General features: G+C 49.0%; 1 protein-coding gene across 5 annotated transcripts in view; it reads left to right on the forward strand.

The window, feature by feature from the left end:
- Positions 1-8,099: 8,099 nt before the first annotated feature.
- Slc13a3 (solute carrier family 13 (sodium-dependent dicarboxylate transporter), member 3) overlaps positions 8,100-21,774 on the forward strand; it is a 74,462-nt gene continuing 60,787 nt past the window's right edge. For 2 of the 5 annotated variants that reach the window (XM_013518382.1, XM_013518384.1), the window contains exon 1: positions 8,100-8,434. In XM_013518382.1, coding sequence (XP_013373836.1) covers positions 8,324-8,434 — 111 coding nt within the window. In that variant the 5' untranslated portion in view covers positions 8,100-8,323. The remainder of the gene's footprint in view (positions 8,435-21,774) is intronic. The other 3 variants (XM_005392372.2, XM_005392373.2, XM_013518383.1) reach the window with 2 other exon arrangements.

Here is a 21,774-nt window from a genome sequence, read left to right on the forward strand (position 1 = left end):
GAGTTGTACACTATGTGAGTCATGTCTCAATGATGCTGACTTCTTATAAAATGAAAACAGAACATGCCATTCTACTTAAATCTCGGCAGAGCTGCCCATGTATCTCAGCACAAAAGTCCTTACTTTCAAGATCTACGTCATCTACTTGCTTGTTGCCCTTCTGATCCATCCCCATACTCCCAGATCCTCAATGACTCCAAGACCTGTCAGGCTCCTCACCTGTGTGAAGGGAGAAGTTCAGTGTGATGGCTCAAGGCAGGAGTGAACTTGACAAGTCCAGTGTAAATTCCTTTAGGGCAGGGATTTTAAATTTTTTGGTCTTATTCATGACTATGTACAGCCTCATATCAAGTAGATATTTAGTTAGTATTGATTAAAACAAGTAGCAGCTAGGAGCAGAGTAGCACACTGGTAAGCCCAGCTACTTGAAAGGCGGAGGCAGGATAATCACAAGTTCAAACCCAGCATGGGAAATTTTTCAAGACCATATCTCAAAATAAAATAAATGAATAGGACTGGGGGTATAGCTCAGCGATACAGTGTTGACTAGATGCATGAGGCCTTGGGTTCAACCTCTAATATCGCAGGAAAAGAAAGAAAAAAAGAAAGAAAGTTTCTAAGTTTACTGATAGAGGAAACCAAATCTGGTATCTAAATATTAATTAAGTCAACATCAACAGAGTACATACCACAGACCACGCCTGCCCCCAGAGGTGTTAGGTAGCAGATTCTATGCAAACTAGGATGGTCATAAGACCCAAAGTCAGTACAATAGGAGCCAGTTCAGAATCTGAATCAGGGAAATGATTCCACCAGAATTTAGCAAAGGATAAATTAGATTTTAGAGACATAGAAAATTGAAAGCATTGGAGTTGTTTAAGCATTGTTCTCAAATCAAGCCAGGTGTGGTGGTGTATACCAGTAACCCCAGCACTTGGGAAGCTGAGGCAGGAGGATCAGTGTGAGTTCAAAGCCAGCTTGGGCTACATAGCAAGACCTAGTCTACAAAAACAAACAAAAAAAAAACCAAAAAAAAAAAAAACAAAAAAACCCAAAAAACAAGAAACAAATCCAACCAAAAAGCAAAGAAACTAATCAGTTCTGGCTATATGTTAGAATCTGCTGGGGGCTCTAAAAATTCCAGATACCAAGCCACTTTTGAGCTCTCTCTGGGGCTGGAGCCTTGGAAACAGTGTTTTAGAAGCTTCACAGGTGATTGCAACATACAGCTAGGATTGGGAAATGCTGTGCTAGAAGTTTATAAGAATGTAGTTGGCCCTGAGACCTGAGGCAATGAGACTGAGAATCAGCTTCTAGAGTGACAATACTCTAAGTATTAGTAGTTCATTTAATATTTATAGGAATTTGGGACATAGAGAAGAATATTCATGGCTATTTTACTCTGTTTAATGTTGACTGTGAAAGTTGTATTTCTCATATGTAATAAACACATATAATCAATCGTTCCTTGGTATTCATGGGGCATTGGTTCCAGGACACCCCAAGGATATAAAAATATGCAGATGCTTAAGTATCTTATAAAAAAGATAGAGTATTTGCACATAATCTATGCACATTAAAAATATCTTCACGGGCATGTGGTAGTCTTACCCGTTACTGACTGGCCGAGTTCTGATCAGAATGCAGGTCCTCGTTGTCTAACTCCAGGTAGCTCACACTTGAGCAGCAAGATAAGCTCCTTTTTATTGTACAGTTTTTCTGCTACATTAGAAGCCCTTAAATCCCTATATTCTATATGGAATTCTATGTTGACAGACAAGTGTTTTTCCCCAGATGAATTATTCTTTAGGTTTTTCATGGTAAATAGGAATTCATCTCCTGGTCCTGGTGTTTTTATACATTTAAATGTCCTATGTCATATTTTTAATAGAGCTCCACCTCTAGTTCTGTTATATGTTATAAGATACTGTTGCTCCCACCAGAAGAAGTTGTACAAGCTATAAAATCATAGCTTTAAAAAATTCATAAAGAATTGGGGACACAAAGAAAGCTAAAGGAAGTGAGTTCTAGGAGGAAGTGCTAAAACCATCATAGAAGAGAAGGCTGCTTCATATCCTACTGTAACTGCTTGAAGAGGAGGATTCTGCCTTAGGTGACCAGTAGGAGCCAAAGTTCAGTCACTGCCTGTGAGTTGCTGTGAAGACTGGGATGGAGAAAACCGCTACTTGTGGGGTAGGTCTCCACCTGTTGGCCATGGAATTTACCAAGTGCGGGCATGGTACACCAAAAGGCTGGGAGAGGAGGGCCAAGAAGGATCCTCTGGGAGGAAGGAGGCCTCTCTCAAGTGTTAAACATTTTTAAACATGGGGGCAGGGAGCAGGGCTGGAGAACTGAGAGACAACCTAAGGTGATACATTTTCACCTGCAAAAGATTAGGAGTGAGACAGAAGAATGGAGAAATGTCCTCTCCTTCTGGGCACTCCAGCTTTTGATTACCAGAGATGGGAGAGTGGTGTAGGGTAACTAAGAGACAACTACCACAGGTCAGATGAATGACCATGGGTTGGAAAAGCCTTCCCAGGTGCAGAAAAGGAGGGGCAAGATTTGTGACATATGATAACTTCCTAATGACCAAAACAAAGCAAACCAAAATAAAACTTGGCGATCTCACATACAGAAGAGAGAACTCTACCATTCTAAAATTTGACAAGTCTACTGCTCAGTCAAGAAGACCTTTAAAATCTCACCAGTGCTCAGATCTCACCAGAGCTGGGGGAAAAGCTTTACTCAATCTTTGCAGATAGCAGTAAACTAAAAGAAATTAAAACCACACCAAAGATGAAATCCAGCTCAACTGCAGCTCATGTTGATGAAGTTGACACTCACAAGAAAGGTTCACAATAGTATTTACCCATTCTGGAGTTAGTGGGTAACTCCAAAAGTACCTTTTATTCTCTATTGTTCCTTCTCAGAAAATTCTCACAGTATGTTGAAAGATTAACAAATACAGAGAAAACAATAAAAATGTGACATTCAAGGGAGGAAAGACTCAGTAGAAGCAGACCCAGAGTTGGCCTAGTTTTCTGAATTCTCCAACTTAAAAACATAGCCAAAATGGAATGATATAAAGACAAACATGCATAAATAAATGAAGAATTTAATCAGAGCCTTAGAAACTATCAAAAGAATGAATTGAAATGCTAGAGTTGAAAAATACAGTATTAGAAATATAGGCTGAGGTCTAAAAACCACTGGACACAGCAAACAAAGGTACCAGTGAAGTTGAAAACAGGAAATATAAAATGCTTAAATAATCACACAGTGAAAAAATACAGGAGAAAGACCCTGAGATTTGTAAGACATCACCAAATACTCTTATCATAAGTGTGATTGAAATTCAAGAAGGAGAGGTGAATAAGAATGGGGAAAAAGAACTATTTCAAGAGATAATGGCTTGGAACATTCCAAAACTGATGAAAGGTATCAATGAACAGATCCAAGAAGCTCAGCAAACTCTGTCATAATAAATACTTCCAGGAAAGCACACCTAAGGACATCATAAGTAAACTGCTAAAAAGCCAACTATAAATACATCTTACAGAACACTAGAATAAACAGGTACATTACTTACAGGGAACACAAACAGCATTTAATTTCTTACTTGAAACAATATGAATTTAAAAATAATAAATAACTTTAAGAGGAATAAAGGAAAAAATACCTATCAATCCAGACTTGTATATCCCATGGAAAAACTTTTAAAAAGGCAATTAAAAATACTTTTAGAAAAGCAAAAGCAGAATTTTTTTTCACAGATCATCATTATAAGAAATGACGAGAAAAATGATCCTAGATCTGCAGGAAGGAACAAGGAGATAGGGCAAATATCTGGGGAAATATAAAAATCATTTTAAATGTGCCTTTATTTTTTATTTACATATATTTATACCTCTTTGTAAAAGATTACTGGCTATTTAAAAATTATAACAATGAAGTGTGAAATTTAGACAGTGTTTTTAAATAAATGTTTAGCAACTAGCTGTCTGAGAAAAGCCCCTGTTTTTGGCATCTTATTGTTTCTGCGGTATTAATAGTTGGATGGTATTTTTTTTTCTTTTTTTTTTTTTTTGGTTTTTCTCCGGTACCGGGAACCGAACTCATGTCTTTGTGCTTGCCAGGCAGGTGCTTTTGCCGCTGAGCTAAATTCCCAGCCCCTGGATGGTATTAATAGAAGGATGATTTCAAGCTGCCATCAGCTCTATAGCTGGCTCACAAATTGTCTGCAAACTCAACAATCATCTCTCACAGTTAGCAGAAGTTAGCTTCATCATACCACAGGGTTTATACAATACATAAATTTTTAAAGACTATAAGAATACTAAGGGTAAAAGGAGGTAGGAAATGGAATGGAATGCTTTTGTAAGGTTTTGAGACACATTATCATTTGAAGTAGACTGTGATAATTTGGCACATAATTTCTAGAGTAATCAGTAAAATAACAACACAGAAGAATAGCTTAACTACTTACCAGTCCAATTATTTAAATACAGGGTGATAAAAAATTGCATTTTTCATTAATTTTTATAAGATAATATAACAGGAAATATAAAAGTGACAATTTTATCAAATTTATTTAATGCAAGAATTGATTGGTTGAAATGACACCTGCTAGAGTGACACTTGGGATAGTCAATATGCAAAAAATTCACTGCCTGAGTGACATTTGGGGTAAACTGTTAAGCAGTTAAAATTAACACAGAAAATAAGTAGAATACTAAAAGCTAGGCTGGTGGTGCATATCTGTAATCACAGTACTCTGAGAGGTTGAGGCAGGAAGAACAAAATTTTGAACCCAGCCTGGGGAACTTAGAGACTTTGTGAGATCCTGTCACAAAATAAAAATAAAATAAAATTTAAAAGGGCTAGGGATGTAGCTTACTGTGAAGGCCTTGAACTCAGTCCCAGTAATAAAAAAAAGCAATATATTTAATTGGTACAAAAGAAGGCAAGGGAGAAGGAACAGAACAGAAAAACAAAGAACAAATAGCATAAATAGAAAACAAGTAGCAAAATGAGACACTTAAATCCAACCAGGTAAATAATTACATTAAACATAAATGGATAAACACTCCAAATAAAAATCAGAGAATGTTAGACTGGATTAAATAAACAAAACTCATCAGTACATGTATATAAGAAACATAAATACAGAAGAATAGACATATTGATATTGAAAAGAAAATGGAAAAGATTATCTCAAAAATATTAAGCATTAAGGCATGCTAATATAGCTCTATTAATATCAGGCCTGATAGTATCTTGAGTGTTCTGACTTCTCTTTGACAATTAAAACAAAAACTGTCAGATGTGGTTCCAAATGTATGTTGAAATATTGAAAACTGATATTATAAGTAGGATAAGGTAAAGGGACCTAAAGATAAGTCAAGTTCAGTATTTCCTTGAAACTGGTAAAATGACAATAGCAGTAGGCTATGATAAGTATGTATATATGCTAAAATATATGATATATATATACATGAAAAAACCATAAAAACAATATAAATGGTGCAAAGGACTTTTCTCCAAAAAGAAGCTACATAGATGGCCAATAAGCACATGAAAAGACGTTTAGGATTAGTGACTGTTAGGGAAATACACATCAAAATCACAAAATGATATACCATTTCATATGCTTTAGTATGGTAATTATGAAAAAAAAAAAAAAAACAAAAAAAAAACGCCAGAAATGTTGGTGAGGATGTGTGAAATTGTAATCCTTGTGCGCTAGGAATGTAAAATGGTACAGTGTCTGTGGAAAATGGTATGGCCATTCCTAAATACATACATAAATATATACAAATACATTTGAAACATTGACGTATAATATGATCCATCAGTTCTACTTCTGGTAGTCAGAGACTCAGACATATTCACATACTCATGTTCACAGAAGCATTCATTGTTCACAATTGCTGAAAGGTGAAAACAACATGATGTCTATCAGCAAATGAATGGATAAAGAAAATATGGTCTACACAAATGATGGAATACCATTCAGCCTTAAAAGGAAAGAAATTCTCACACGAGATACAACATGGATGAACCTTGAAGACAAGCCAGTCACAAAAGGACAAAGAATTGTGTGATTCCAGTTATAATAAGGTACCTAGATCAGTCAAATTCCTAGAGCCAGAAAGTAGAATGAGAATGAGGCTGCTGAGGGCTGGAAGACAGGGTAATGGGAAGTTACTATTGAATAGGTACAAGTTACAGAGTTATAAAAGCTCTATAAAAGTTTAGAAAAAAACCCATGAAAAACTCTGGTGTGCAAGGCAATGGGAATAGCCTGATTCCAAAGGCATGGCCCGAAGGAAAATTTCATTGAGAGCACACCAGAATTAAAATGTTTGTTCCGGGAAGCCTGTGAAGAGATGAAAAAACAAGCTATAGGATGAGAGAACTATTTGCGAGCAATATATCTGACAAAGGACTCTTGGTGTGTTGGTTTGGGGGTTATTTTTGCAAGGGGAACAATACAATACAGGACACATTACTTTATAAGATTATTTATAGTAGTCACCCGAACAATGATATACCCAAGAGTGTGCAGGAAATCTGCCCACACACTATAGACCAGGAATCCAGCGGAGGGCCTGGATCCCAAAATGATGTTCTACCTGACTCCAGCTGAATAGAGCCCATAATGATGCCTCCCATGAATCCAGCTGGAGGCCCAGAGCCCATAACAATATCTCACACAGGCCTGTTTCACAGATCTGCACTGGGAAGGCCCAAAGGTCAGTGGTGGAATCTAGAAAGTCTGTGCCAGCAGGCTGAGGGAGCTGCACTGGAGCCAGGAAGTGATGCTCAGAAGAACCAGAGCTCCCCTGAAAGGTACCACAGCCATCCTCAGCAACAGTGAGGTCCCAAGTTCCTCTGATGTCCAAGATGGCCGAGTTCCCATCAGGGAAGCCAACGCAGCAAGCTTTTGCAGGAGGCCGGCAGGGCACCATCTTCCCCTCCGGAGCCAGGAGGTGATGCTCAAAGTGAGGACCAGAGCTCCCCCAAAGTGAATCGAAGCCATTCTCAGTGCCAACGAGGTCCCGAGCTCCTCAGAGGATGAAAACAGCCAAGTTCATCAGGAAAGCCAGCATGATGAACTCCTCCAAAACAACCAACAGCTTCCCACAGCTTCTACCAGCTCCAACAGCCTCTCTCAGCTCCCAACAGCCTCTTTCTTCTTTCCAAGTCTGCTTCTTATGCTGCTGGCAGCAGTTCTCAGGTGGGCCTCCCACACCCAGCACCACACTCAGTTCAGCTGGGGGTTATAAGTTGGCCACCAGTTATCAGTCCATTACACTGGCTATCTAGAGTATATGAAAACAGTGCCAAATAATCCAGTTAGAAAACAGGCAAAGGACAACAGGAAAGTTCGCTCAAGAAGATACACAGATGGCAAATGCAGGCAAGAAAAGATGCTGAACATCATGAACCGGTAGGAAAATATAAATTAAAACCAGTGAGACATCACATCCCCCTGAGAACCGCCTAACTAAGAGCGATTGGTCATGCTAGGTGAGGCACGGACTCAGAGAAGCTGGATTATTTACGCGTTGTTGATGGAAACATAAAACGGTGCAGTCACTTTAGGAGACAGTTTACAGTTTCTTTAAAAATTGAGCATGTGAGGACCACCGCTCCCCTGCACCTCTGTCCAGGGAAGGAGAAGGTTCTGCTGCGGTCCAGCTTACAGGTGTTGCTCCCACTTTGTGGGGGAAATCGGAGTAACAGTGTCCACTCTCACCACAGAGCACTTGCTCTGCTAGGCCCCGAGCTAAGCATCTTATGGGTGTATCTCATTTAACCTCCCCGACTGACCTCATGTCTGGTAGAGACTAGGGTTAAAATCGCTCCCACTTTCACAATGAACAGACCGAGGCTCGCAGTTCCGTTGGTTGCTTAAGGCTATGCAGTACATGGCAGAGCCAGGATTTGAACTCAGGTAATACTAATAAGCTCCTTAATCCCCACATGATCTTTATCGCCAATTTCACAAGTGAGTAAATAGGGGCGAGGAAAGGTTAAGCCAGCTGTCCCGGGACACCGAGCAGGAAGCCGCCGCGATGCTTAACCCAAGGCCGTGCTCCCCGCGGGCTGGGTCGCTGCGCCCTAGACTTGCGCCTAACTTTCCCACCGCGGTCCCGGGAGGAGACCGCCGGCCTCCTGGTCCCGGGGAGGAGTGGAGGAGGGCGGGTCCGCGAGCGCAGTCCCCTCCCCGGCCCTCCCCGGCCTTCCCCGGGCTTTAAGCCAGCGCTGGCCGGGACGGGGCAGTCCCCGGTGCCCCGCGCCGGCGATCGCGCGGATGGCAGCGCTTGCGGCGCTGGCCAAGAAGGTATGGAGCGCGCGGCGCCTGCTGGTGTTGCTGCTGGCGCCGCTGGCTCTGCTGCCGGTGGTCTTCACCCTGCCGCCCAAGGTAACGCCTCCCCCGCCGGGGCCGGACCCTTTCCTCCGCGCTGCAGAAGGGGAGCTCTCTCCCCTTTAACCTGCCTCTGGGCACGCCGGGCTCCTTTTCCTGCTGCCTCGCTTCTCCGTGTCCCACCTACCCTTCTCGGTCTTCCCACATCCAGGACATGACTTAGTTTTTGAGCTCTAACTATGTATTTAGCGCTGTGTAGCACTTTCTCTCCAGGGCCAGAGCGAGCGTGTGAGTGGTGCGACCTCAAGCAGGTCACATTTACTCGTATGTAAGAACGGAGGGAATGATAGCATCAACCCGCCGTGGTGGATGGGAGTGAAAGAACTAAGCCTGGTACACAGTAGCTGGCCTTCCTCACCCAGGTCCTTAGGTGCTGTGAGAGCGAGGGTTTAACGCGCTCTTACTTTGGGTGAGGCTGTGCCTTACCTGTGTTACCTTTCAAAATCCTTTCGGTGGCCCCCAGAGGGAAGATGATCTACCCCCATTCTCCAGAGGTGAAAACCAAGGCTCAGAGAGAAGTGTCGTGCTCAGAGTCACGCTCGCTGCAAGGCACCAGGAAGGCAGAGACTCTGGCTTGTCAGAATCCAGAGCTCGTGTGCTTTCCATACTTCCAAAGCAAGCACCTCTAAAGATCAAAAGCCACCAGCTGATTGAGGGTTCAGGAGTCCAAGAAAGTCAACATGGGGGCGGGTAGAGGCTGGAAGGAGAAGGTGTTCGGGGTCCCCACGGGTGCCTCACCTGTGCCCTGAGTGGGGCCTTGTGGGGGGGCACCAGGCTCAGAAGATGTCTCTAACCTGAGAAGCTCCTGCACCGCCCCCAGTGAGACACAGATACACGTGAAGAGAGGGTGTCATTTACCAACGTGCTGCGGCCCTGTCCCACTGAGACCAGGGGCGCTGCGGGAGGGTTCAGCTCCCTAGGGGACCTAGAGTGAGGAGTTGAGAATAGGTGACACCAGGTGACTGGGACCAAGACATAATGATTTCCATGGTGAGGAATGATCTAAACTCTCCGACTTTCTTGATTTGGTAGAAAAAAAGATAAATGATAGGATAAGGATTAGGTCACATTTTCAGATGGTATCAGGCACGTTCAGGGTGATATGGCCGTAGACTAGGTCACCCATCCCGGGTGGCCTGCTGACCAGGGTCCTTGAGCCAACCTCTCCTCTCTGGGTCTCACTTTCCTTTAACATGCGGCGATCACCCTCCTATCTTCTTGGGCAGATGTGAGGCGTGCATTAAGACTTGCTGCAGCATCTTGGCAGAAAGGAGGTGGAAGGGTTCAGGCGTGGGGCTCAGGGAAAGAGATGTGCGGGGCACAGGGTCTCTGTCCCTGGACTTGACAGCTGCTCCCTGCTCTCTGCTCTGGCAAGATCCTGAACTCAGGAGCAGACTCCTGTGTGAGGGCGCTGAAGCCTTGGGCTGAGGGGCCACCTGGAAAGGAGAGCAAGACTTCCAATGGCAGACGTCAGTGTTGGGCTTGGGCTGGTCCTCTGCGTCCTGTCCCGAGGTGCACATGGGCAGGGCGGGACTGCGGTGAGTGCAGTGGGCCCTGTGGTGGCCATCCGCCTGATGAGAACGTGTCCTCTTGAATGCCTGGCTCTTCCTCTATTGCTGGCACCATGGCAGCTCCTCAGGCCCTGTCCCGTATAATGTCCCTGACAACCTGGCCGGCAACTGCTATTTGAGTCCCTCATTGACAAGTTAGGGAATGGACACTCAGCAAGGTTGGGTGACTTGCCCAAGGTCACACAGCTGCTCCAAGCTACAGTACAGAGCCTACTTCTAACTGCTGTCTACTTCTACTTCTAACTGTGGTACTTTCCTTGGTCATAAATCAGCCGGGACTACTCCTTGTGCCCTGTAGTGGGCCCTCGATGTCGCTGCCTTGCAGTGACTGATAAAGTAGACCCTCCTCCCAGGAGGCTGATCCTTCTGCAGGGGCTGGGGAGGCCGAGTCTCCATCCAAATCTCTGTTGGCCTATCTAAAGCCCTCTCCCACCCGTCACACTCTCTGTGGAATTGTACTGCTGTATTCTGGGCAGTGTTAAGAACTGTGATGCTTCTCGTCTAAGGAACGATGTGAGCAAAAGCATCCTCAGAGAACACTGCGCTGTGTTTTGCCGACAAAGGCCTTGCCATGTGCAGGCAGCGGCAGGCTGCTCTTATCTTGCCCCGACCTGTGCTGCCCCCAGAGGCAGGTGGTTTGACTTTAAATGTTTTCTCTGTGCAAAAATGCAGCTCCAAGATAAGTATCCGCAGCATCTGCCCCATCCCCGATGCCACCTGGCCACTGCAGAGCTTCTAGGTCACTCAGACAGTCTGAGCCGCCAGTGCAGGCTGGGTCACACATAAAAGTTTGGGGAAACTGCAGGTCATAGATTAGGAAAGACGGTCAGAAAGGCCACACGCTGAATGGTGTTGAGCCAGGGCATTGTCCCACAGTGGGTCTGGTTTTCTGGTTTGGCGATCTCTCTAGGCCAGAGACATCACTAGCCTGATGCCTAGGAATCGCTGTGGTTGAGAGAAGACCCACTCTGCGGGGAGGCTGCTGTCAAGTGTAGAGCAGGTCCTGGAGGAAGGGTTCCTGCGTTCTGTCTTCTGGCCAAGAGGGAGGGAAGGAGGGAGTGAAGCTTGGAACGCAGCAGCTGGAATCTCTGGCGCCCCTGGGGATCCACCCTAGGCTCAGGAAGATGGGCCTGCCTCCGAGTTTTCCAAGGATGGTGACTTGGGGAGTGGTCTTGGAGAGCTGGTGAGCACAGACAGAACTGTTAAAGCAAGCTTGCAAAGAAGCACCAGCCCCCTCTGTTGGTGTAGAAGTCTGGCTCCTTTTCCTGCCTTGCACTCACCGGAGCGAGTTAAAGTGGTGCTCACCGTGACTGCAAGGATCCTTTGAGGAAGAGGAGTTCAGGACACTCTAGGTGGAGCTGCTGTATGATGTTGTGTAGGTTGTACACCGAACAGGGGCCTCGAGGTGATACGTGAGGCTGAACCAACCTGCCGCCTGCGGCACACTGTGCCCTGATGCCACCAGGAAAGGCCCCTTCTCTAGTTTGCGTGAAAGTGTCATCGGTGCTCCTGGCAGACTTGTCCTGGGATGAGGATCTTCTCAGGGGCTGGAGGACACCTGAAAGGTCAGAGCCGTACTTTCTCACATTTGCTTAATTCCAGGAAAATGATCATTTCATTCCCAGTCTTAGGCTTTGGGGTCAGAGCTGGATTCTCATTCTACAGACTTGCTCTGTGAGCTTGAACAGGCCACTTTACTTCCCTGGGCCTCACATTCTTCCTTTACAACATGACCATAGTGTTGGCTTTCTTCCTGGTTAGTATCAGGGTTCCATGAAATCTAATCTCTTATGCCTGTATCATAAATGTTTCTTTTTAACTCAATGCTAAAGATGTGTCTGAGTGGTCCCATTTTACAGACCAGGAAACTGAGGCTGGGAGAAGTTAAATGATGCAAAGTACTTGGACCCTGAAGTTGGGCAACTTGGATTTGGGCTTTGGCTTTGAAATGACAAAGAGGGGAGAAGTCTCCTGGAGTTTTTGGGCCTCAGTCTCTTCATCTGTGAAGTGGAGAGAATCTCGATCCACTGGATGGGGCTGTTCTGAAAATTCAGAGAAGGCACAGACATGGTGTCTTGATAGCAGCCACAACCCCTCCCCCCACATTACCATGTGCCATCTTACCTGCCTTACACCTTTTAGCCCATTACTTTCCATAGCAGCCCTAAGAACTAGCAATAGTGACTGTTTTCATTTTTACAGACGAGGAAAGTGAGACACCGAGCAGTTAAGTAATGTCCACACAGCTACTGGGTATTAGGACTCTTCTTCCTCTTCGGACAAGGGTGTAAATGAGGCTGGCTGTCAACCCCAGCTCCTTGGTGTCCTCATCACACAGATGGTGGCCCAGTTCCCTCGCCTGTGTGTGTCGCTGTGTATGGGGAGCGGGTGTTGGGGAGGCGGAGAGGACTGTGCCTTATCTTGTGAGACCAATGCACTGCCATAGGTCCTTACAGGAGGAGGTAGAGCTCAAGGGAACCAGATGATGGCTGAGGGATACAGGCCACCTCCACACTGGGGGAGCACAAGTTCCGAGCCTCTCCTGGAGCTTCCCCGGGGACCAGTCTGCTGACATTTTGCCTTTAGCTTAGTAAAAATGAGGTCATACGTCTCACCTCTGAAGCAGCGTCAGGAAAACTCTTGTGTTGTCTGAGTTCCTGCATTTGGGATAATTTGTTACAGTAGCAGCAGGAAATAAATCCATGGCAGAACCATCCCCAGACTGCTGCTTCCAGGAGGGGAGTGGTCAATGCAGCCCTGTCTCTGCCCTGAACTCTGGTGTGCTAATTGCCCACAATTCACAGGCGTGCCCCAACCTATGGGCCCACTGTTCTTGGGATGTAAACCCCCATGTTTTGGAGAGAGCAGGGCTGGGTGAACAAACCCCGGGCTTTGGATTCCTCTGGGTATGAGCTCATCTCTGGCCCCTGCCCTGATGAGCTGTGATTCAAGGAGTCTTTACTTCTCTGCGCAGGTGCGTTCTGGGAACGATCCCAGGCTCATCTGAGAGCTGGGGTTGAGTGCAGGCGATCCAGTGACAGGACAGGCTGTGAGGCCACCGTAAGGCTCCGGGGTCATATGGCAAGCCAAGAGGCCTTCCTGTCTTGGGTGGGTTTGGCATTTGGGTTGGAGGGGGCAGGGTACAGAGAGAAAGGACGGATGCTCCTGGGAATGCTGAATAATCTGAGGGGGCTCTGGGGCATACGGACCTCCCTCGTTGCCTGGTACCTGGCCCTGGGGTGACTAGGGTAGGTGTGTGTGTGTGTGTGTGGTCTGGATTGTCTGGTTTGCATGGGAGAGCATTGCAAGCAGGCTAGTGGGTTATCATTTCTAGCAACTGGCTAGTCCCGAGATGCACAGCTCCTCCAGGATGTCAGAGCATCAAACAGAGAAATTAGAAATCATGATTAGTACAACCCCTACGGCCCCTTTCTTTTCTCACTATGCCTCTTCAGACCTGCCAGGATCCCTCCTGCCTCACTTCCCCTTGCTGTTCCCTGGAATGCTTCTGCTTCTGACCTTCTCTATTCATGTGGTCTTAGCGCCAGTGGCAGCTTCTCCTAGGAGTTCTCTTTGGTGACTTCTTCCCAAGTGCACTCTAAAACAGCTTCCTGTTCAATTGCTTTCATGGCCTTTGTTAATTCCAGTGGGAAAAGATCATTTCGTTGTTCAGCGTCTGCCTCTCCCCCTGGGCTGTGAACAACATAAGGACGGGATCCATGTCCCCCATGTTCTTGGTGGCAACCGCAAGATCTAAAGCAATGTCTAGCGCATAGTATGTGCTCAGCAAACACACACTGAATGTGTGAACTTGGAGTTGAACCCAGACTGTGCCTTCAGGACACAAGTGCTTTTCAAAATCTCAGGCTGTGTCTGGCTTTGTGGACCGTTTGAGCTGACATCAATGTTTTCGGCATTTTCTTTTTTCAGCTGGGACAACGGAGGCCTGGAATGGGCGGGGAGGGACTTTATCCCAGTGTGGTGGTCCGAGAGCCCTCCTCCAAGCCCCTCGTGTCCCTCCTACTGGGTTTGACCTGCTGCCTGGACCCAAGTGCTTGTACTGAGCCCTTGGTTGCAGAGCTGTTCCTCTGAGCCCCTGCCAACTCTCCGCTTTCCCCGAGTCCTGCCAGGTGTGTAAATAGGGTTCCCGGGGACGCTGCAGGGAGCAAGATCGAGTTTCCTGACCCAGCTCCACGGGACAGTGCCCTCTGGACGGATCACAGGATTTCCCCAGAGTGAGCGCCCCCAGCTAGGGCCAGGTATGCTGGGCCTTGGAACAAGCCTCATGCGTGTGCCCTAATTGCTCCATCCAGGGACCTTAGGAAAAGATACACAAGGTCACACTGCCTCCTGGCACACTGCTTCTCTTCCATGAGCCTTGATTTCCTCATCTGTAGAGTGGGCATGATGACAGGCCCCTGCTGGGAAAGCCCTGGCATATAGTAGGTGCTCAAGAAAAGGTCACTGCTGTTGCCTGCAAAATAGGGGTTCCAGGTTCTCTGTCCTGTCTGCCTGTCCTGGAATTCACAAGAGGGAGAGGAGGAAGAGGGGTGGTCCCCACTGCATGACACTGGAGAAGGCCCTGGGAGGCCAGCATGCCCCTCCCTTCCCTTTTGCTCTCCTTTGGGAGAGCATTATCAGCAAGCGGGATAGAAAGATTTGTCTTCAGCCATATTAAGCTCTCCTCCAGGAAAAATGTCAGTCCCTGAGTGGCTACAGGAAACAAGCTCAAGTTTGTTGATGTCCTGGGCCTTGTGCCTTCTGCATGCCCTCTTCTCTTGCCCCAGGGACCTAGTAAGAGCTACTGATAACCCTCTAGAATGTCCTCAGAGCCAGGGGTCGGTGGCTCACGCCTGTAATCCCAGCACTCAGGAGGCTGAGGCAGGAGGATTGTTGTTGCAAGTTCGAGACCAGCCTGGGCTACAAAGTGAGCTTAAGGCCAGCCTGAACTGCATAGCGAGACCTTGTCTCAAAAAGACAAAAAAAAAAAAAAAAAAAAAAAAAATAGATTGTCCTCAGGCCCGGGCATGGCTCTAAGCACTTGGGATATACAGGGCTCATTTACATTCCTCAGGGCTCTGTGGGGCAAGTGTTATGATCTATAGGTGCTGATAAACTGAGGCATGAGATGATTCAGTCACTGGCTCAAGCTCCCACTGCTGGGAAGTGGTTGAGCTGGGATTCAAACCCCAGCATCCTGGCTCCAGAGTCTGTGTCCTCAGCTCCACTGTATGACTCAGGGCTGATGGACCCATTTTACAGAAGGAGAGGCTGAGGCTCAGTGAAGTGAAGCCACACGCCCAGCATCCCACAGCCCTTGCACGCATGGTGGGCTGGTGTTCCTATCTCATTGGAAGCTCATGCTCCTTCATGGCTCTGGAGAGGAGAAGGGGAAGGAGCAGCTGTGCGGGATAGGGTGAGAACATTGAGGAAGGCTCCCAGAGGGGAGATGGCCATTCAGACACCAGAGCTCTCTGGAGCCTGGGCTTTAGGAGGAGTCAAGCATGGAGGCAGGGAAATTGACTTCCGCTGCTGGGTTCAAATCCTGATTTTCTGACCAACTATGTGACCTGTGGCCAGTTACTTAATGTCTGTGCCTCAGTTTTCTCACCTGATAAAGTAGGTATGACAGCAATAGAGAATGCTTAAAAGAGCTCCAAACTTCCAGGCTGCCTTCCCTGACCCAGCGTCTGCTGTGCTTCAAGCACATTTGTTCCCAGGGGACAATTTTCTATATCCGGAGACAATGTCAGTTGTTACAGCTGGGCATGGCACCCCTAGGCTCTCATAGGTAAAGCCCAGGGGGGCGCTGTTACACACCCTGCAGTGCCCAGGACGCCCCCCGCCAAGGATGCTCAGGCCCCGGATGCCCGTGGTGCCCAGGCGGGGAGCCCCTGCCCTGAGTGCATCCAATTGGCCCTGCCGGGCAGGCACCATCATGGGCCTCTTCAGCGCACATGCTTGCTGTGGGCGCACGGCCTGGGTGTGGGGGGCCTGAGAGGAAGGAGAAGCTGGGGGCGCAGCTCTGGAGGAACACTTGCCTGGCATGTGTGAGGCTCTGGGTTCCAGGCCCGGCCCTGAAAAGAAGAGGAGGAGGAGGAGGGGCGGGCACAGGGAGCATCCCAGGCTTCATGAAAGCCCTCCCCAGAGGCCGGTTCCCGCTCAACCCCGCGGAGCTGCCAGTCCTTTGCCCTCTGGGCTTTCTGTGGGCAGAGCAACGCCTTCCCCTTGGGAAAATAACAAAAGATGGCCTGTTCCTCCTCCCACAGCCTGGGCTGTCCCTCAGCCTTACCACGGCCCTTGTACCTTCCTCTCTTGACCGGCCCTGAAAGCCACTGGCTCTGGGGCCTGGGGTACGGGGCAAAGGGGAGGAAGGAAAATTCTTCCTGCCCCTTTAACCTCTTCCTGCCTCATCTGTAGAGGCAGGAAGAGGTTAAAGGGGCAGGAAGAATTTTCTGAGGGGCATCTGTAGCCCCTCAGACTTCCCTGGAGGAAGCATTCAGAATTCCCTGAGGACCTGCTCTGCTACAAAATATAGAAGGGCCAGGTTTACTGGGAAGCAAGTCCTGAGGACCTGTCTGCTCTGCCCGCATCTGAGCTGCAGTGCCTGCCCGAGGCCGCTTCCTGTTGGGGGGTCCAAGCACCATCCTGAGTAGACCTTCTTAGCCCCGCAAAGCCGGGAGTGGACCTGGAAGACCTGGCTGTTTCCTGCTTACATTTGTCTTGCTGTGAGGACTGGACTGGTTCCAGACCTGTTTTCTTTCTCTGGAAAAGGAGGCTTCTCCGGGCCAGTGTGTCCCCCAGACTCACTTCCGTGGTGGGGGTTTGGAGGGTCAGCATTGTGAGAGTATGAACTTTAGCTTCGTGGACTCCAGGTCACTCTCCCACCATCCGGCTCTGTGACTGTGGCCAAGTTACTTAGCCTCTCTGTGCCTCAGTTTCCTCCTGTAAAAGGAGAACACTGATAGTACCTACCTCGCAGGGATGTTGAGACAATTGACTCAGACATCAAAAACATTTGATGCGGGCCTGGCACATAATAGATTATGTAGTAGGCTATTACAAATGATCCCGCACTGGTGGTCTGCAGGGTGTTAGAGGGGATGAGGCTGGTTTCTGAGCCGCCACGGCTCCTCCCTTTACTTGGTGGGCTCTGGGTTCTTTGGGCCCCCATTTCCTCCCCTAAAAATGGAATAAAGCTCAGCTCCTAGGGGCCGTTGGAAGATTAAATGAGATAGTGCTCACCCAGAGAAAAGCCTCAATGGGAATTCCCTTGTCGTTCTTGTTTTTTGTTTAAATAACTTTATTGAAACAATTTACACACAATAAAGTTCCTCCATGGAAAATGTACAACTCGATGGTTTTTAGCCTATTCACAGGGGTGTGCAAACAGCTTATCGTCTAATTTTAGAACATTGTTATTATCCACCATAGAGACTGCAGTCATCATCTCCCCAGCCCTAGACAACCACTAATCTAGTTTTCGTCTCTAAGTTCGCCTGTACGGGACGTTTCCTATCATAGCATCACGCGTGCTGTGCGCTCTTGTGACCGCCTCCTCTGAGTCAGCATGGTGTTGTTGAGTCCATCCGTGCTGTGGCATGGATCAGTACTCCATGTCTTCTTATTTGTTTTTACTTATTTGTATCAGTCCCCGTTTGCAGTACGTAATGATCGCATTCCTCGCGGGGAGCTGGTGAAGGGACATCACGCATCTTCACTGTTTTCATCCCCCTCCCCCTCCCCCACCTCCGCGTGCCGCTCTTATCCTTGGCCCAAATCCCGAAGCCCAGGGACAGAGAGCAGCGCAGGCTCAGTATCAGAGGGGCTTGGGCACTCTGCAGGCCAGGCCAGCTGCAAGGGTCATTTTCCGTCTTTCAGTTCCCCCGAACGCCTGGGGGGCCGGCCGGGCCGGGCAGGATGGGGTGCCTGAACAGTGCAGAGCTGAAGAGACGGCACAGGCAGACCCCAGTGGCCAGAAGAGGGGACAGCACAGGATGTGGCCCTGGTGACTCTTGGAGGATCTAGGCTTGGCTGGGATGGGGGCAAGCGAGGCACTGCCCTTCCAGGCTCATTTTCCTCATCTGATACATGGGTCTGTGTACCCCGTAGGGCAGTGTGGAGGATCTCAGAGTTCCTGCAAAGAGTGAGGTACAAATGAGGCCCTGTCTATCATGTTCATCTTTGTGTACTCAGCTCCCGGCACACAGCAGGTGCTTAATAAACAGGTTTTGGATGAGAAGGGAATCAAAAGAGCTATTTCTTCAGTGTTTCTTGCGTACTTAAGCACGGTCCTCAAGGGACTCATAGTAAGCTGAAAAGTATTAAATGAGCACCTGTTAGGCACCAGCTTCTCTTCTAAGGGGATGTGGCGGGAAACCTCAGACACAAGTCCTCCTACTTGTGGGGCTGACATTCTAGAGCGGGAGATGCGGGAACAGGCCCGAGGATGCGGAAGTGTGCGCTAACAATGGTCACGTGACGCTGCACGGAGAGAACAGGCAGAGCGCTGGGGACTGGGCGGTGCGAGCTGAGGGGGAGGTTGCACTCAAACAGGAACATCTGAGCACAAACCGGAAGGGGGTGAGGGAGTGAGCCTGGACACCTGCGGAGAAAGAGCATTCCAGGCAGGGGGAAGAGCAAGTGCAAGGGTCATGAGGCGAGAGCATGCGGTGTTCAAGGAACAACAAGTGACCTCCCTCAGTCCTGAAGGCGGCCTCTCCTGGGGCGCTGACTTCTGCTCCTGCTCACAGCGGAGCCAGACTGAAAAGTCTAGATTCTTTTTTTTTTTTTTTTTTAAGACATAGGCAGTCTTGCTAAGTCACTAAGTAGCCCAGACTGGGCTCAGACTTGTGATCCTCCTGCTTCCTCCAGTGCCGAGATTACAGGTGCGCACCACCATGCCCAGCTGTAGATGGGCTGGAAAGGCTCGTCTCACAGGTGACCTCAGGTAGGGTTCCACTCCAGCCTGGGCGAGGCCTCCTGCAAGGCCAGGCCTTCCCCGCTGTGAGAGGGGCTGGGCCCCTAGATGCTACTGCCTCATCCCACATTGGGAGCTGAAGGAGCTGTTGGACAGCCAGAGAAACTGAGGCACAGAGAGCTGCCCAAGGTCACACAGTGAGTCAGCTTCTTTTCCCCAAAGAACGTGTTGTGTCCTTCTGGGGCTGAGTCAGGCCCCTGGCGCTGCTGGGCTGGGCGCTCCTGCCCATCCCTACCCACCCGCCGGCTCGTGAATGATTATTGAGGCCTGGCAGCCGCAGGGTGTGAGCCGCCCCAGGAGCACTTTTAATGAGCGGCTGCGAGAGCTGAACTTGTCAGAACACCTGCTAATGAGTTCAGGGGTCTAACACTGGCTCCAGAGCAGGGTGGAGGACACAGGCGGCTCGGCTCAGAGGTCTTCTGGGAACCAGCCCCTCTCCCCGCCACCTCGGCCGCCATGGAGTCTTGGGCCCAGTTGGACATAGGTGGCTCTGGGCTTAGCCCTCCATCCCTCAGTCTCTCCCTATGGCAAGTCCCAAAGGAACAGACCTAGGCGGAATGGGAGAGGGCTGCAAAGCATGCTCTGCAGGGAACACATCTGTTTGATTCCTCCAGCAGAACCCAGCAGAGTTGCGGAGGAACTAAAGGCGCACTGACCATAGGAGACCTAACGTACACAACACCTGCACAGAGCAAGTGTCTGGTGGATATCGCAGTGCTCTTCACTACGATCCTCACTGCAGAAGAACCAGGGCCAGGGCCCCTGGCTCAGACCACCGCGGTGGGAGCACGGTTTTGTCATGCACATGTGTGCACATGTGGGCAGAGAAGTCGCTGCACCTCTCTGTGCCTGGTTGCTCATTTCCAAACAGGGTCATGGTGGTGGGCCAGCGGGGTAATGCCTGCCAAAGCACGACTGAGCACCTGGCACACAGTGAGCCCTTCACTATGCTCTTCTGTCCTACACAGAGAGGCAGAGAGACTTTGAGCAGCTTCTGCAGACTCTCAGACCACAGTAAACTGAGTCACAGGTGTGCGTAGCTGCCTCCCGGGGCTATGACTGGAGTTCAGTAAAGGAACCCACGGGGCCACGCCTGGTATGTAGTAAGTGCTCAGTGCATGCGGCCACCTCCCATACCTGTGGGGTGGCGCTGTGGTGGCAGGGACAGACTGGGGGAGAAATGATCCCACCACCACCCCCCATGCAGGCACGCCCACATCCACATGCCGTTTTATCTCCCTGTGGTGTTCTTGCCTGACACATAGGGTTCTGCTGGGTTCTCTCTTGTCACCCCCAGGCCTGTACCTGATGTGTGCTCCCACTCCATTCCCTCTGCGTCCGTATCTGTGTAGCACCTAGAATCACTGACTTCATCTCCAGGTGGCAGACTGGAAGCACCTTAGCAGACATTTGATGGAACTTCTAACAGAAAGAGGGCAAGAGATGAGCTTAAAGCCAGCAAGCTCGGTGGGGGGGGAACAGGCAGCGGGATATGGGTGTGTATGTGTATGTGTGTGACGGGGGATCCTGCTCTGTGCCATGCACCGCTCCCAGCGCTCGGTCTACACTGCCACATTTAATCGTCACAACAAGAGCTCTGTGAGGCTGGAATTCTTATCAGTATTATTATCGTCACTCTCATGAGGAAACTGAGGAACAGGATTAAATCACTTGCTCTAGAAAATGGTAGAAGCAGGATTCAAACTCAGGCAGTCTCACATCCAGTGTCAACTGGTAGCCCCCAGGACACTCTGCTTCTTGGCATCAGGTCTAGATTTCAAACCCCATCCCCAGCTCCTTGTCCACGGCTCTTCGCATGGATCCCTACAGCTCTGCTTCTTGGAGCACTGGACCCAAACGAGTCTGTGATGCCGTTGTTCCTGCTCTACCCACAAGCACCTGAGGTCAGAGTAGGGCGGTGACTGGGCCAAGATCATGCACTGCAGTGGTGAGTGCTCAGACCCAAGGCTTCACACTCTGCCTGGCTCTGAAGGGGCGGCCTCGGATGGGCTGGGCTGGCAGGAGACACCACGGGATTAGGCTGCTTCTGCCAGCTGCATTCCAAGTTCAGGCCTGCCCCGTGCACTTCTGGAGAGTGTGCCTCTAGGAAGCAGAAGGAAGGCACCACTGTGCTGGGGACTTTGCCCCCCTACCCCGTTCTGAGAAGGGCTGGCCAGCCAGTTTTCTACCTGGCAGGGGCTACTGGCATGTGCCAAGATCCCAGTCACAGCCCAGCTCCTGAAAGCACACCTGTGATAGCTCAGAAGAGCAGGGGCCAGGGAAGGGGATGGTAGTGGAGGGGACAGTGTCCTCAAAGCCCCTGCCCTTGGGCTTGTAGAAGAGACAGTCTCTCCCTTTTCTTTCCTGGATGTAAGGGACAAGCCTGGGGCAGTGAGAAGAAGGCTTCTTCACGTCCACCTGGAAATCATTCCCCAGCTCAAAAATTAACCACCTGACATGGCGTTTTCTTTCTCCCTTCTGCCCTCCCCACTCTGCATGCTTGGCCTGCAGACTTTAATCCCTGTGCTAATGTACTGGCTAAGCCCAGGAATGTGGGATTTCTGTGGTGGGGAGATTATAAAGCTTCCTGTTAGCAAAGCAGTGAGTGTGCCTGGGTTGATTGGTAGGGGTTGGGCTGAATCAGGTGCTGTGATCAACTGCCTACTTCCACCCTGTCCTTGCTTCCCACCTGGGCCGGGACAAGGATGAGCGAAGGGAGGCATCCATGGATCCAGTTCTGTGATGAGCACCTGACACAGGGCCTATCAAAAGCTAGTATGGGAAAT

Source organism: Chinchilla lanigera, unplaced genomic scaffold (assembly GCF_000276665.1).
Source record: "Chinchilla lanigera isolate Chin_1 unplaced genomic scaffold, ChiLan1.0 scaffold00044, whole genome shotgun sequence".
NCBI lineage: Eukaryota > Metazoa > Chordata > Mammalia > Rodentia > Chinchillidae > Chinchilla > Chinchilla lanigera.